The following is a 14,873-nucleotide window of genomic DNA, read 5'->3' as shown; positions in this document are numbered from 1 at the left end:
GCTCACGCATCAGTTATGTGTGAGAGTTACATAGCTAATTAACATGAATGATCACATTTCGGTCATAACTTTGGCAGTCGTTTGATAAGCAACGTAATTAATAATGCATGTAGCAAAAAGATGACAAGTTTTGACCGACTTTTGTAGCTAACAATGCTAAATGTGCTGGACATCATCGCCAGTTGGTAGATACTTAGGCCGACAATGTAATGAAACCCGAAACAAATTCAACGCCATATTGAACATCACTAGAACAGTCGAAATATTCAGGACGTCATCCGAGTTGCTGAAAGCTCTTCTCTTATCGAACCTGGGAAAAACCTGAGCAATTTCAAGAAATCTTGGCTTATCCAAAAATACAGCCCGATTTAGCTCCATCAACCGTCAAAGACTGGCTTGCATTGCGGAACAATTTCTTTTGCAATACCAAACAATCGAAGAAATCCTTCAAAAATCTTGAACAGTTTTCGTGCCCAAGTTGGAAAATAATTGACTATAGGAGTTTCATTGCAAATTTACCAAACAATAAATCTGGAAGGTAAGTAAGCTGACTGATTACTTAAAAGATCCTTCATGCTATGAGTAAAGGTAACATCGACTAAGGTAACATCATAATAATATCAATAATTAATATTATTATGAATAGATTACTTAGAAGAAAGGAAGGATGTATTTTAGAACAAAAAATTATAAGCATCTGAAAATGAGGAGTAGAAAATTCATACTTATCATTCTGCTTATAAGATATCATGACTTTAGTTGACTAAAATGATAAGTAGCACTAGAGAAGCTGAAAACTTAAGCCCGACCCCGCCTGAACATTTTACATTACTTTGTTTTAGTTTTCGGAAAAAATTAACCAGCACCAATGTTTATTGAAGTTAATCAGTTTCCTTTGCTCTTATTGAGTAAAGGAAACTGAAGGAGCCGTCACCTCTTTCATCTTCCTTAAATTATGATTCAGAAAAGGCTTTAATTAGCTTTCATGACCCCCGATTTCCTGTGACATATTTTTAGCATTTCCTGTTTGGAACTATGTGAGTTATTTGCCTTCCTTATCTATTTTGAACTTCCTGTTTGATTACGCCGACTACAGCATGTAAACATTTCATTATTCCTTTATGTCCAGTTTAAAGATTGCTTCGTATACCATCAAAGTAGTACGAAGGACTAAAGCTTACGTGTTCTCTTGATCAAGAGAAACTATTCGGTTGCCATTACTTTAAATATTTCTTTAATTTGGTATAACCACATGACAACAACAATCCGATAACTCCTTTGAGTTAAGTTGATGTAAATTTTAAAATTTGCTAATTTCCGAAAATGATTCGAATATATTTGTTACCAACCTTCATACGCAGTAACAAAAGCTTCTGTAGAAACGAAACGTATGTATTCTTTACGCACGAGCAAATTCCACTCTTGCATAATAGAATTCATCTCGTTTTACATACGCAACATTCCACACACATGAAAAGCTGTATCATAGTAAAGTTATACCATGATTTCCTAATTCATGAGCTTCTTTTAGATTCGTAAATATTCAGAAATAAAATTTAAATAAAAACGGTTTACTCAGCAGAACATAAGTTGCAAAATTATTTGCCTCTGTGGTACGTGAAGCTGTATAATATACATAAATTAAGTTGCCCTGACTATAATCAGAGGCTTTTGATACTATTGCAGATAGCGCTTTATTCAACGAGATTTGCATGATAGGAAATAAACTATTCTTAATAAATTAAGTGATAGTTATTAAATTTTTCACTTTTATAAATTAAAAGTAGGTTAGCAGCTACTTTTCGGTTCATTAACTTCCACTGCCTATTTACTTTCTCGTATAAGTCTCGATTAGTATGTAATTTAAGTCTATGTGGTAAAATAAGAGTAGGAAGGAAGTCATGACTGGTCTTTTATTCCACCGTCATATTTATGCGTGTGCTCGCTATTCGAGGCACGAAGCTTCCATTATTTTCTCGCTGCTTATTGCTGTAGAGCAATGTATCCTAAATAAGTCCGAGGTTCACGACTGACAAACCTCGTAAGTTATCACATCGCTCGTGGATATGTTGCATAATGTTCACCCGTTCGCTAATAAAGAAAGTGCACCAAAGGTCCACCAACAACAACCACGGATGACCTAATAAACATGTTGCTAACCTGACGTTTGAAGGAGTGGAGCAAAATGTGCAGCCACATACCTGTATAAGTATCGCTCACAAAGTGGAATAATAATTAAAGGGTTTCTTGTGTGTGCTAGAATGCTTTTCCAATGTCTGTCTCCCTTTCCTGGATAAGGGAGAATTTCTCATATTTCTTTTTCCGCATACATTGGTATGTTAATGACTTTCCAGTAAAGCACATATTTATATTTTGGTAAGAACGAACTTATCTTCATATCTCAGAAAGGGGGAAGACACAGCATTCATGTTAGGAGATTAAAAGCATAAGAAAATTGTTGTCTGCCGATGATACAAAAGCAAAAATGTTCTTTAGGGATAATCTTGGGGCGGAATAATTTCCTTACTGAATCCATCATAGTGGATTCGGTAAGAACCCGTCTGTGTGTGGTCATTCCTGATTAAATCACAATAGCGCAAAATCACGACGGATATTCGGAAAATTTATCAGTTATGCAGTAGTGATCCATCATAGTGGATTCAGTAAGAACCATGTGAGAACCTTTTATAAGGAATTTTCCAATTATTTGAATCAAATTCTCTAAAGAATGTTCCCAGACCGGTAATTTTTGTAAATATAAATAAATGAAAATATCCATAATAAAATTTAAAATATTTTCACATTTATTTAAATCATGTCTGATAAAGTGGCCAAGAATATTTAATGAGATGGGCTGTTTTGCATTAGAGCCAAGGCAAATCAAGCCAGGAGTGTCAACGTGTGTTTTTTAAAACGCCATTTTGTTTGATCGTTTCAGGAAAAACTCAGAAATAATCATTTGATAAAAAATAAATACAAAAATCAGCGTGCCTAAATGAGTAGTTAATCGTATCCTCTATTTATTTTTGAATATTTCATTTACGAAAATATTTCACATGGATATGAGCAGGTGCAATGTTACCCCTGACGCCAACATCTGGATTGTGGCGCTTTTTATCATTAGGCAATTGGCGCCTTTTTTGTGAATGTACAGGCTGACAAAAAATCCTGGCTCCTCCACTGGATCGACAGCATTTCTTTTACGGAACGAATTCTGCAAATAAAAGAAACATGGCGAAGAATAGTATGCCAACAGAATTTCTCACTTTCATTAGGAGTACGAATATTAAAATCTCATTAAACATCGATACTGCAGACTTCAGCCTTTAATTTATTAGGAAAAAATAAATATTCAAAGGTCGTTTATTCGCGAAGACGTTTGTAAACTTTTCACGAATGAAATATCGTGCATACGAACAAAGGTTTTCACGTTTGTTCGCATGCACAATGATCGTAACTCGGGAAGCAGCCCAGTAATTTAAAAATCTGTCGTTTTTTGATTCGTGTTGTTTCAGTACGCTAGTAAAACTTAATACAAATATATAAAACTTAATAATTAACTTAACATATAGATAAAACTTAAATGGCGCCTCCCTAGCCAGGTGGGCAGGAGCAGTAGTGCCGACCGGGGTAGCCGGGTGGGTAAAGTGCCTGCCTGGCAACCCAAAGGTCGCGGGTTCGAATCCCGCCTCGGCCTTGGATCAAAGCTTGGGAGGTGCATTATGGCCACAGAAGCCGATGCGCCAACAACTACCCCCCAAAAAAGGAGCAGTAGTGCGTAGCACACGCTTCTTGATTAGACCGCGGTTCGAGCCCGTGACCACCAAATACGGAGGATGAGGAAGGTCAGGGAATGACCACCGCATATCCCCAACCCGAATAAAGGGTGGGGGTTGGCGTCAGGAAGGGCATCCGGCTGTAAAAATTGCATGCCAAAACAATAAAAAAAGAAAAAAAAACGCTGACCCCATATATAATGGGAAAAAGCAAGGACAAAAAAAAAAAATAGATAAAACTTGAATACGTAGCACATTAAAGCTTTTAATTTTCAGTTTAATTATCAATAACCATCCAGCGTGAGATTAATTGATGCCGGCTGCTTTAAGACAGTGTATGAAGACATCCCGGGTGTGGGCTATAGAGCTCCCACCCCCAATGAGCAAAATAAAGGGGATTTTTTTTTTTTTACTGCTACATGATGATTAAAACTTAATGATTCCCCGAACACTACTTTAGAAAACTTACCCCCTTTAGAAAATACTGAGACTACTGCTTTGAGAAGTTGTATTAGTTAAGTGTTAACCTAACTCGATGCTGATGTTCCACTTCGCACCAAAGGTTTTCAAATGGACATTATGTCGAGACTGTGGGCTGGCCTGCGAAGCAATTCCTCGTCATACCCTCAAAACAAGTCACTGCAGGCTGTGCAATATGACATGCGATGTAACGTTGAAACAAAAAAAAAGAAACCTCACCATACCGATCCCGCAGTGATCGGTATGGTGAGAAGAGCAGAATTTTTCAGAATGGCAACGCAACGAAATATCTTCATTTTTGCAGGTACAACGATCTATAGTCTACGCCCAAACCATGAGAAACAATACCAGGTGGTGTAAGGTGTATTGATGTCATGCGGCACCAGGCGTTTCCCCCATTGTTGGTTTCCCCACAATGGGGGAACCCCCCATCCACAATGAATGCGTTGCTTTCATTGTGGGGGTACCAGTTTGCTGGGAATGCCAGAGATTTAAAAGTGTGTGGGTACTGTACATGTGTAATGTCATGTGCCGTTGTTCATCTGGTCATTTAGCCACTGGACCCCTGCTGGAGCCCAACGTTGCCCCACCTTCGCCCCGTGAAGGCAGACCAGGCTTCCAGAATTTTGTAAAAGTTTGTCCATTTGAGAATTTTTTTTTCCAGTTTTGCCTTGAGGTGTTCATTCTCCATAATTACATTAGATAGAATCTGTTCCATGGCAGACCAGATGTTTTGCATATCTGTGGTTACTTGCTTGGTGAGTCTTCCACCATCGGATATAATGCCAGATAGAGCAGAGCAGACCTGAGAGTAAAATCCCAGGTGGTTCAGGGGTTTTCCCCAGCACTGGGAGAAGAGCTATTGGCCGGTAGGAGGTGGGTAGGTTTGATGATTTCTCCGGGTTTTTAACTAGAAGTTTTAAGTTGGCCTTCTTCCAGGGTTTCGGAAAGATGCCGTGGGTCAGGCAGGAGTTAAAGAGATTTATGAGTAAAGTTGGACACTGTGACCAAATTCTCTTGACTGTGGCCACTTCCATGAGATCCAAGCCTGGGCATTTGCCATTTTTCATTGTTGAAATTGCGTTTTCAATTTCATCCGCAGTGAAGATCTCCTCCTCTGAGGGCGCAAGATATGTTAGGTGAGCCATGCGCATTTTAGTTTGTGTTGAACTTTCGGGCCACATTATGTCTTGGCGGATCAGTTCATCCAAGATGGTATCTATGGATTCATTCCAGGTAAGGCTCTCAGTCTCGCCTGTGGTCATGATGGACTGAAACACCTCCCCAGGATGGACCTTCTCCGTAATCAGCTTATAGACTAGTCCCCACGGATCATTGGTAGTTGATTTTTTGACCAAACGGCCCCACGCGTTTTGTTTCTCATGATAAATGGTGTTGAAATACTGTCGACGAAGTTGTTTATATTCTTCATAGAGTGCATGGATGGCATCCGGGGGTCTACCCTGTCTTTTGGCTTTTTGGAGGACTTTCCTGGCTTTTTTCAGTGTTGCCCTCTGTTTAGTCAGGGTTGTTGTCCACCAGGGGACGTAGTTTGGTTTCCTTATGCATTTTTTTAAGCTACCGTCACTGATTTCCGTTATTTTTTCCGTGATGATTTGGAGGAGTTGGTCAGTGGGAAGGTTGGAAATGGATGTTAGATATTCTGGGGAGAATGTTTCCTTCAGAAGTCTGTCAAATCTGTCCCAGTGTCCCTTCTTCGTTTGATATCTTGCGAAATTATACATTTTCCGTCCTGGGTGATTGTTTGGTTCAGAAGTCAGGTGGAATGTTATGACCATATGGTCACTAGCTGACCAAGATGGACGCACCTTCCACTCTCTGACTTTATGTCTTAGTGGGGGGCCCACTATTGTTACATCAATGTAGGATTCCCCTATGGCAGATGAGTAAGTCGGTGGGTGGCCCTGGGTGTTTTTAATAATTAGGTTTTTGGAAGTTATCAGTTCTTCAAGCATTTCACCCCTGTCATCAGTTTGTGGGCTGTTCCAAGAGGTCGACTTTGCATTTGTGTCTGCCATAATGATCACATTTCTGTCAGGCAGCCTATCCAGTGCGTGGTCTAGGTAATTCACAAAGGGCTCAATGTCCTGGCCTCGTCGTGCGTTTCTCATGTATATGGAGAAAACATATAATCTGGCTATGGGACCTTCTATACAAGCTGCAGCAGCATATTCAGTACACAGGTTATTTATCCTCGTGACTGTGAGGGTTGGGTTTGTGATAACAATCGCGGCCCAAACCCTTGATGTAGCATTTCCTCCTGTGCCGTCCACCGAGGGGTTCGATTGTATTACCCGCGCAGAGAAGGGGAGGCCCTTTACTTTTCCTTTATATGAATACAGCTCCTGCAGCCCAAGTATATCTATTTTGTTTTCTTGGATTGTTTTGGACAGATCTGACATGACCGATGCGCATCTTTGGCAGTTTAGTTGAAGTAGGTTGAAATTCTTAACAGCTAATGTGTTATGGTTGTTAGTCATAGTTGGTTCGTTGCTTAGTTACTTCTTGTGCCCTCAGGTATTCTGGGCACAGTGGGTCACGATACGAGTGTTGCGAATCCTTATTTCGCGCCTTACAGTTTGGGCAGCATACAGGACCCTCAGAGGTCGGACAGGAGCCGGCTTGATGGCCCGAAAGGCCGCAGTGCCCACATTTTTGCTCTTTTTGTCTACAAGTGGTGGTTGCATGGCCATATGAGAGGAACTTGAGGCAACGTGAGGCCACAATGAAATCTTTAATTGTGTGGGCAGTCCACCCAGCATACACTCGCCCTCCTGTTTTTAGAAATTGCTTCCTCAGTCTGGGGGACATTTCCAGGACCCAGTGTTTGTTTTCATTACTTTTTGCGTTCATCTTGAACCTAATTTTAATTTCTTTTTTGTATGCATCCGGTGTGATATCTTTGTCGCTAATATTTTTGTTGTACAGATCTTCCAGGAAGTCAACCTCCTCAGGTTCCAAACTTTTGAGTTTGGAGGTACTGTCAACATTTGGGATGGTACACCCTAGTAAATAACGTTCTCCAGACATCCGCCAGACTCAAACACGGTCATCATATAAGAAAATCGTATATCATAAATTCGTCACTCCATAACTTCGATTTCCAAAGCCCAATCACAATCGGTTATGCACCAGACAAGTCGACGGGCCATGGTTTGTGTCTTGCAACTCTTGTAAAATCCATTGGTATAAATATCGCCACTGTACAAATATCAATTTCTGTGACCTACCTGAACTCCTGGTTGATAGTATTCAGTTTGGACTGAAGACATCTACTACTACTCTATGCACCTTCCAGTCTCTTGATGTTAATTTTGCGGTCTTCCCGAACATTCTTTCCCCGGTGTAATAAATAGCATCATGACGTTTCCATTTGGTGATTACGTCAGCCACTATCTAGGGTGCTGCAACGGTACGTTGTTCCTGTAGTAGGGTTTTAGAAGCCTCAGGGACTAAGGCCGTATTGTTCCGTGTATACCATCTGTAAATCGCTTATGTTCTGTGGTCGATTTTTTGTTCATTGGACGAAAAACCCGAGTTTCTAGATGAAAAACCATTCTACCCTCGCCTGAGATCGACTAACTTAGCCACGTTTTGAAAAAGGCTCATGAAAATTCTTCGTCATCGACGGGACTCGATGTCTTTTCCACCCGGTGTGGGAAGGACGGCGATGCTACCAACTGTGCTACCCACGAAGGCTGCAATGGTATGAACAGATTGATTATTAATGTCGCATCCTATGATAACTCTCCGTTGGAACTCGCACAGCTTAAAACGTCTCGACCTATGTACTGTATTTCATTGATTTGCTTACTTCTTTCTTGAACAGTCCCTTTTATATTCCTAACACATGAATTGAGGGTATGGTTCATTGTTTTCCAAATTCCCAAGATGTGGTCATACGTTTAGAAAATCCGAGCACCTAGGAATTGGGAAAAAATATCAGGCCGCTCGTGAAAATAAAATGATTGCTACAACATGGGCAAAAGAAAATAATAAAACGATTCTTTTCCAAATGAAGAATGTGTTATTACTGTTGTTTTTGTGCCAAAGAAATCCAGGTTATGAGGTGCCACTGTATTCTATCTGTAATTTAACAATAGCCATACAAATGTGAATATAGCCAGTAGCTGAATAGCACTCAACAGATAACACATAAATAGTAAATTAAAATCATAAATAAACAACCTATAACAGTAAACTTTATAAGCGAGTCGAAATTAGATAATTATTTTTAGGAGCGTTAGAATATCTGAATAATGCGCCTATTTGTCTTCACTATGCCCATCCACTTTCATTTCATTTGTCTGGTCATTCCACATTTCATTAAAATGGAATCAATAGAAATACAACTATTACTTTTTTATCCGTCCGTCCGTACACAGGCAATAACTCGACTCCTAGTAAATGGATTTTCATGAAATTTTAGATTTATGCTTTAGAAAAATTTGTCGAACCTTCTCAAATTTAATTAAAATAAACCAATAAAATCCGGCAAACTGTTTATTATTTTTACTCCCATACAATCACATAGGACATCCATACACCATATATTGTAGCTGAAGCACTGGATATTACGTTTGTTATCATTCGCTGGTTGGAGAAATGAATGGGCAATGTGACAGTTGTATCGCACTACGTACATTGCCTGTTTTTCTTTTTTTTTTTCCAGAAGCTCTCTAAACGACAATAATAAGTGTCAGTATATGAGATATATTTTCCTTAAATATTTGAAGATAAAATGATTCGTTTCATTTGTTCAGTAAAAATCTCTTTAGGGCAGAAGAGGTCAATATCAATCTGATCAAGACCAATTCTGACCTTTTCCATTAATTTATTAAAATGTTGGTGGTAGAAGTCGTAAAAATTCCTCGTGCAATCGACGAGATTCGAAGGCAGGTCTTTTCCACCCGGAAAAGACCCGGTGTGGGGAAGACGGCGATTCTATAGATTCAAGTTGGCGTCGAGAACAGATCTTGAATAGCGAGCAAGTTTACCTTCTACCTTATTTACCTTCTATCCAAACATGAAACAGTCGCTTCGTTTACATTCATAACAGGTATTACGTATGTTTTCCAAGTGAAAAGGGAATTTTGGAGTGTGTGCGTGTGTAATACGGGGAAAGATAGTATTGTATAACCTACATTTCCTCGAACATAAGTTTTACAGATTTTTAACGCTTCTTGATGTGCATACATATTTAAGCATATACAAAATAAAGGGGGGAAATAGCTGGAGTTTGATAGGAAAGCCCATCAACTTGATAAACATTACTTTAAATGGCACAGAAGCCCAGAGCAAAACTTCGATGTTTCAGAATTTGCACATTCCTTGGGAATACTTTATTTTATCCGCTACCCTTAAATAGGACCCTCGTAATAATGCTTGCTTTTTTTGTGACTGCAGAACTAACTATGCTAAATGCCACAAGAGCACGCTAGTATTCTTCAATAAAATTGTTAAAATTGGAAAAACACATACATAACTGAAAACCTGTGCCTAGAAAACTAAAATATTTATCAGAAACTTAATTTATACCAGTAGATAATCAAAGTAACTGAGTTTGTACTTCTAAAAAACATTAGCGCGAACCATAAGAAACCAAGTTTAGGCTTAATGGCTAGAAAATAGCTACATTGGCTATTCGTCGGTTTATGGATAAGAGAAAAATTAAATCTCGTCCCAAAGAAATGCTACTACAGTCTGTAATTTCAAATATATGCATTTGATTACATTATCTAAGTGGCCCGCGATACAAGACAACACCCGGGTAACTTTATCCATACTCTTTACACATTTCAACGAAATAGGTGCCTCCTATAAATCATAGGTTTTATAGTGGTCTCTGCAAAAACAGGTTAAATAATTTCTAGATAGGTTTTACTCAGGGGTAAAACTCCAGACAGCTGTCTCCTAAAGCAGTTGCACGCGTTTCTAATTCTTTCTTAAAACTGCATTAGAGATCTCAATTATAGCAGATTCAGGTTAGTGATGAAAGTGGATCCGCCCCAATTGGAAGGGGGGAGGTTATTAACCTCTGGAGGGGCATACTTTAGAAAAAAGGGGGGAGAAGAAAGTGGTTTAATTTAACATTGTACGCAGATGTTTTACTGGACAAAATCATTTCCGAAGGAGGGAAAATACTAGGTCAAAGGAAAAATATCACCCCCAACCACCCACACTGTTCTAAGCTTTGGCTTTTCCCACTTACCACGCCTGTTTAAAGTTCCCATTTGATTTTCAAAGTGTTAATCGATTTTTTTTTTTTTTTTAGATATCATCTGAGTGCAGTCAACTGTGTACACGAGAGGCCATGTTAGTTGTACAAACAAGTGGATTACCAAAAATAGTTAACAATTCACTTAGGCGTAGACTAAGCGATAGAGTACAGGAGCACTTCAGTGAACCGTGGTTCATGCTCGCGTAACTGCTAAATACTGTTACTGATTGTTGTATTCATTATCAAAATAATTAATTATGTAAACGCCTCTGACCTAGTGGGTCCAGCCGGAATATAAACAAGAACATTTATTTAATAACATCATAAATATAATATTAATAAAGTAACGCGAATATGAATTCGATTTCAAGATTTAGATTATAAAATCTCTCTGTAAACTGACAATTTATTAGAGACAATGCACGCAGTCTGTTCTTTGTAATTCTGCAACGAAAAACAGAGCAGCAGCACTACTTAGATAAAAAAAAAAAAAAAAAACGAAGAACAAACTGTCCCTAAAGAAAGAAGAGTCTACTTCACTGAAATCTTCGTAGTTAATTTTTTTTTTTTTTCTCGGTTTGAACCAAATCCAAAACACAAAGGACATTTTTCCAGAATAAGACTACTCGAAAATAATCATTTGTTAAAACAAGATTCTCCTTAGCAAAATTCTGTTCTACTCTGACTACGGGCCAACTGTCATCCAGGGATGATATACGCAGGCACCATAACCCACATTGAGGGATGTAGCCTGTACACAGCCACAAAAAAAAAAAAAAAAAAAAAAATCAGTGTCCATTGTTAATAGTTGCGCTGGAATATCAATTGCAAGAAAAGAAAATACAGTTAGGATGAAGTTGTAAACTCCCGTGAACGCGGCGGATGCACCAGTAAAGAGAGAAATTTATTTATTTATTTAATATTTATACTATGCACTTCAAATTATCATCTGTGTTGCACTTTGACCATTAACAGAGTTCAATATACTGCATGTGTTATGTTGGCGTCTAATTTATCGCAACAGCCACCCAATCTTGATCCGCATATCTGAGAACTAAATGAAAAAGGCCGATTCTTAAAGCACACGAGAATCGCTAAGCACGCCTCCCCCTTTTCCAACTCTCTTCTCAGAGAGAAAGAAAAGAACAGAACATAAAATATAAATTATACATTAAGGAAACAACTTTTAACAGAACTTATGAAAGTGCAAAACAATAAAGTTAACAGCTGCACTTATCAAACAGGTGTCTTTGCACAAGCACATCGCAAAAGACGCCTCCGTTGGTTTCCCACATCGCAAAAGGCAATGGAACGAGTACGAATTTAAATGCTACCTTGCATTTTAATTGAATAGGTTTATCCCTCCTTCAACAGCAGATGTTTCAATTCTCGGCTACTTCAAGCGGATTGTCAATATTGATACAACCGAAAACCTAATACTCTCCGGTCCTCTGAGAATCCCAGTGAAAGGGATGCAAGCCACTATCACGCACCGGCAGTGTTTACTGATGTTTGCCATCGATTCTCTCTTACGAAGCATCTGACATCGGTTCGCTGTCGTTGCGAGAGTACAGTATTCTTCTATCAACTGTAAATTTGGACAAACAAGTGAACTGAAATTCACAGCAAGCAGATGTAAGACTCTTTGGAGAAGAAAAGACAGTTCAACACTAAAACGTCAAGTAACGAAACATAATATTGATACCTGTAATTCCAGAGGATTTAAACTCAAAGCTCCTAAAATCCTTACCTGTGGCGATGGTGTAGTGATCTGGAAATGTTTTGGTGACAAAAGCCGTTCTCAGTCCAACGCTAGCGTGAACTCCGTTTGCTGCAATAAAGTCAAAATTCGGAGTGTCGTATTTGCCGATGTAATCCCATCGAAAGCCATCAAAGGAGAGCATAATAACCTTCCTACGAGTCTTTCTAGCATCGCCAGTTTGCAGAGAAGACGCCAGATACAGAGATAGGAGAAGACAGGGGAACACGCACGCCATTATCGCATACGTAATGAAGATCGGACGGACGTCAACTGTCCACACAACACTTTTCAAATGAACGCGTCGCCTCTGGCAGACAACACAAGCAGTAAAGCACTGGCAGGTCGCGCTATCTACATCTGACAGGCACGTGGAACTAGAGCCGCAGTTAGTTTTCTCATCGTTCTTTCCAGCGGTGCGAAGGAGAGGTAGGTGAAGGTCACCCACCGCGTTTCGGATTAGAGACCTGAGCTTGCCTACAGGAGGAAGCGTTTATGAAGAGGTCGTACGTGGAATTCGGAACAATTACTGAATCAGCCTTTCGCAGCCACGAATTCCAGTTAGGAGTCCGTTCATTGGCGTGAAAGCAGCAGCGAGAATAAAACGAAACTCTCCGAACCAACTAAAAATAAATTGCCGCTTTCGTGGTGGATGAGGGAAAAAACAGAGCAGGCGGGAATCACATTTATAGTAACACATGCCGCAAAGCGTGGGTGTGGCTCGCCTACTGTTTCTGCAGCACAACACCACCACCACCCCTTTCCCCGCTAAATTATCTTTTGCCCCTCCTTATTCGAATTCTCTGTAATTCGTTCTCGTATCCTGTTGCCCTCAGAACAACACATAATGCAATTCGCCGGATGACATTGATCAACCGACAACTGAGTTAATAGTTAAACAGCGCTCTGGATGACGTCTGTTTATATTCGTTTGAGCATGAAATCACTGCTCTGCGTAATCGACTGTAATTTTAGTTTCAAATCAAAACATCCGTGTCATTTGATCAAGTAGACAGATTCATCACATTCGTGATCTACCTTATCGTCTCAAAAGTATGCGGACACTCCTCACAAATAACTTGACATTCTTTTCATCGTTCACCACCCGTAGGCGATGAACGATGTGAACCGGGGGTGTGCTATTTCAACAACTTGCGTTTGTTGAAATAGCACACACCCTGAAGAACCACTGAAGGTTTAATCCTTCAGTAGTTGTCAGTGGTTAATGAGAAAAAATGGAAGACAGACCGAGAGTGAAATGCCGATTAAACCACGTTAGGAGTCCGTTATATCATCCCCGAAGACAACCTTAGAAAACCTGACATCGGAATTTCATATGTCAACAGAGTTGCCAATAAGTTCGTGCGGTCCTCTATGGCAGCTTAGTTGGGCGATGCATCGCCGTCTGCCTCTTTGGCGAGGTATGGGTTCCATTGGTCGATGACTGGAGGAAGTTCCAACGTTCTCTTCGACGATTGAGACTCAACCTGTTATATTAGGGCCACCCGTAATCTCTTACATATACCATATATGTATTATGTCTGTTAATTGCGTGTGTTCTCTGATCAATTTGCCTATTTTGCTGGAAGAAAAAAACCCCAGTTTTTTGGGGGATGAGGAGGGAATATGATTTTTTATTCTGTGCTTTCCAGCCAACGTGAAAATCGGCCAGTGAACTTCTATAGTTAGAATGCTAGACGGACATGAGCAACAAGCTCGGAAGAACTTTAAATTTGAATTTGAATAAATTCGTGCACGGATTTATCGTGGAACAGCTGCATCACAAGTTTCGTACCTCAATGAGTATAAAATTGTATTTGTAATGGTGTATTCGTTTGTGAATTCTATAACGGTGGAAAACGTTTTATGAACCGATGAGTTACACTACATGATGTTCAGGGCTGATCGTCTAGTTTCGGCTTGTAAAATGAGATCGTCTAGTTTCGGCTTGGAAAAAAACGACCTACCACAGTCCCAGCTATAAATTTGGGAGGAGGAAGCATCACACTGTGAAGCTCATTTGATTTTCAAGAAACGGGACATTCCCAGCCACAAGTGCAAAGACAGTACGACACTTCAAGAATATTATACTTGCTATATCGTTTAAAAAAAAAAGTGAAAAGAAGGAACATCGTAAAATTAAAAAGCAGCAAACAAACAATGATCTACAATAATATCAAGGTGAAACATTAAAAATGTATTCAAACAAGTTTAAAACGACAAGGAAATACGGATAAATGCAATGAAATCTATAAAAGGATCTCAGTCCAACATATTAGCCCTCATGGGTAGCACAGCTGGTATAATTACCATTAGCATTAGTAGAAGCATATGATGCAAGAAAGCAAGCTTATGCAGCATCAGCCAAAATACAAAAAAAAAAAAAAAAAACACGCTCCCATTTCACCCCTCCGTTCGTTCCAAGTAACTGTCCAGCTCAGTCTTAAATTTATTTAGGCTATCAACTTCCACAACAAAGGATGGAAGTCTGTTCCACCAACCAACCACCCGCTGGCTAAAGGCAAACTTCCGCACACTGTCCTACATCTGTCTTTCCTCAATTTGAATTTATGCCCTCTCAAATGATTATTCTGAGCAAAAGGAAGAATTCCATCAG

At 39.5% G+C, this 14,873-nt stretch overlaps 1 protein-coding gene across 1 annotated transcript in view; it reads right to left on the bottom strand.

The window, feature by feature from the left end:
* LOC150089638 (ectonucleotide pyrophosphatase/phosphodiesterase family member 5-like) overlaps positions 1 to 12,901 on the bottom strand; it is a 91,766-nt gene extending 78,865 nt beyond the window's left edge. The window contains exon 1 of the mRNA XM_090389570.1: positions 12,248 to 12,901. Within this exon, the coding sequence (XP_090245696.1) occupies positions 12,248 to 12,494 (247 nt within the window). The 5' untranslated portion in view covers positions 12,495 to 12,901. The remainder of the gene's footprint in view (positions 1 to 12,247) is intronic.
* Between the last annotated feature and the right edge of the window lie 1,972 nt (positions 12,902 to 14,873).

This window comes from Mastigoproctus giganteus, chromosome 2 (assembly GCF_048544385.1).
Source record: "Mastigoproctus giganteus isolate SK-2022 chromosome 2, ASM4854438v1, whole genome shotgun sequence".
Classification (NCBI taxonomy): Eukaryota; Metazoa; Arthropoda; class Arachnida; order Uropygi; family Thelyphonidae; genus Mastigoproctus; species Mastigoproctus giganteus.
Note: the sequence above shows the minus strand (reverse complement) of the source record. Positions and strands in the feature narration are given on the sequence as shown.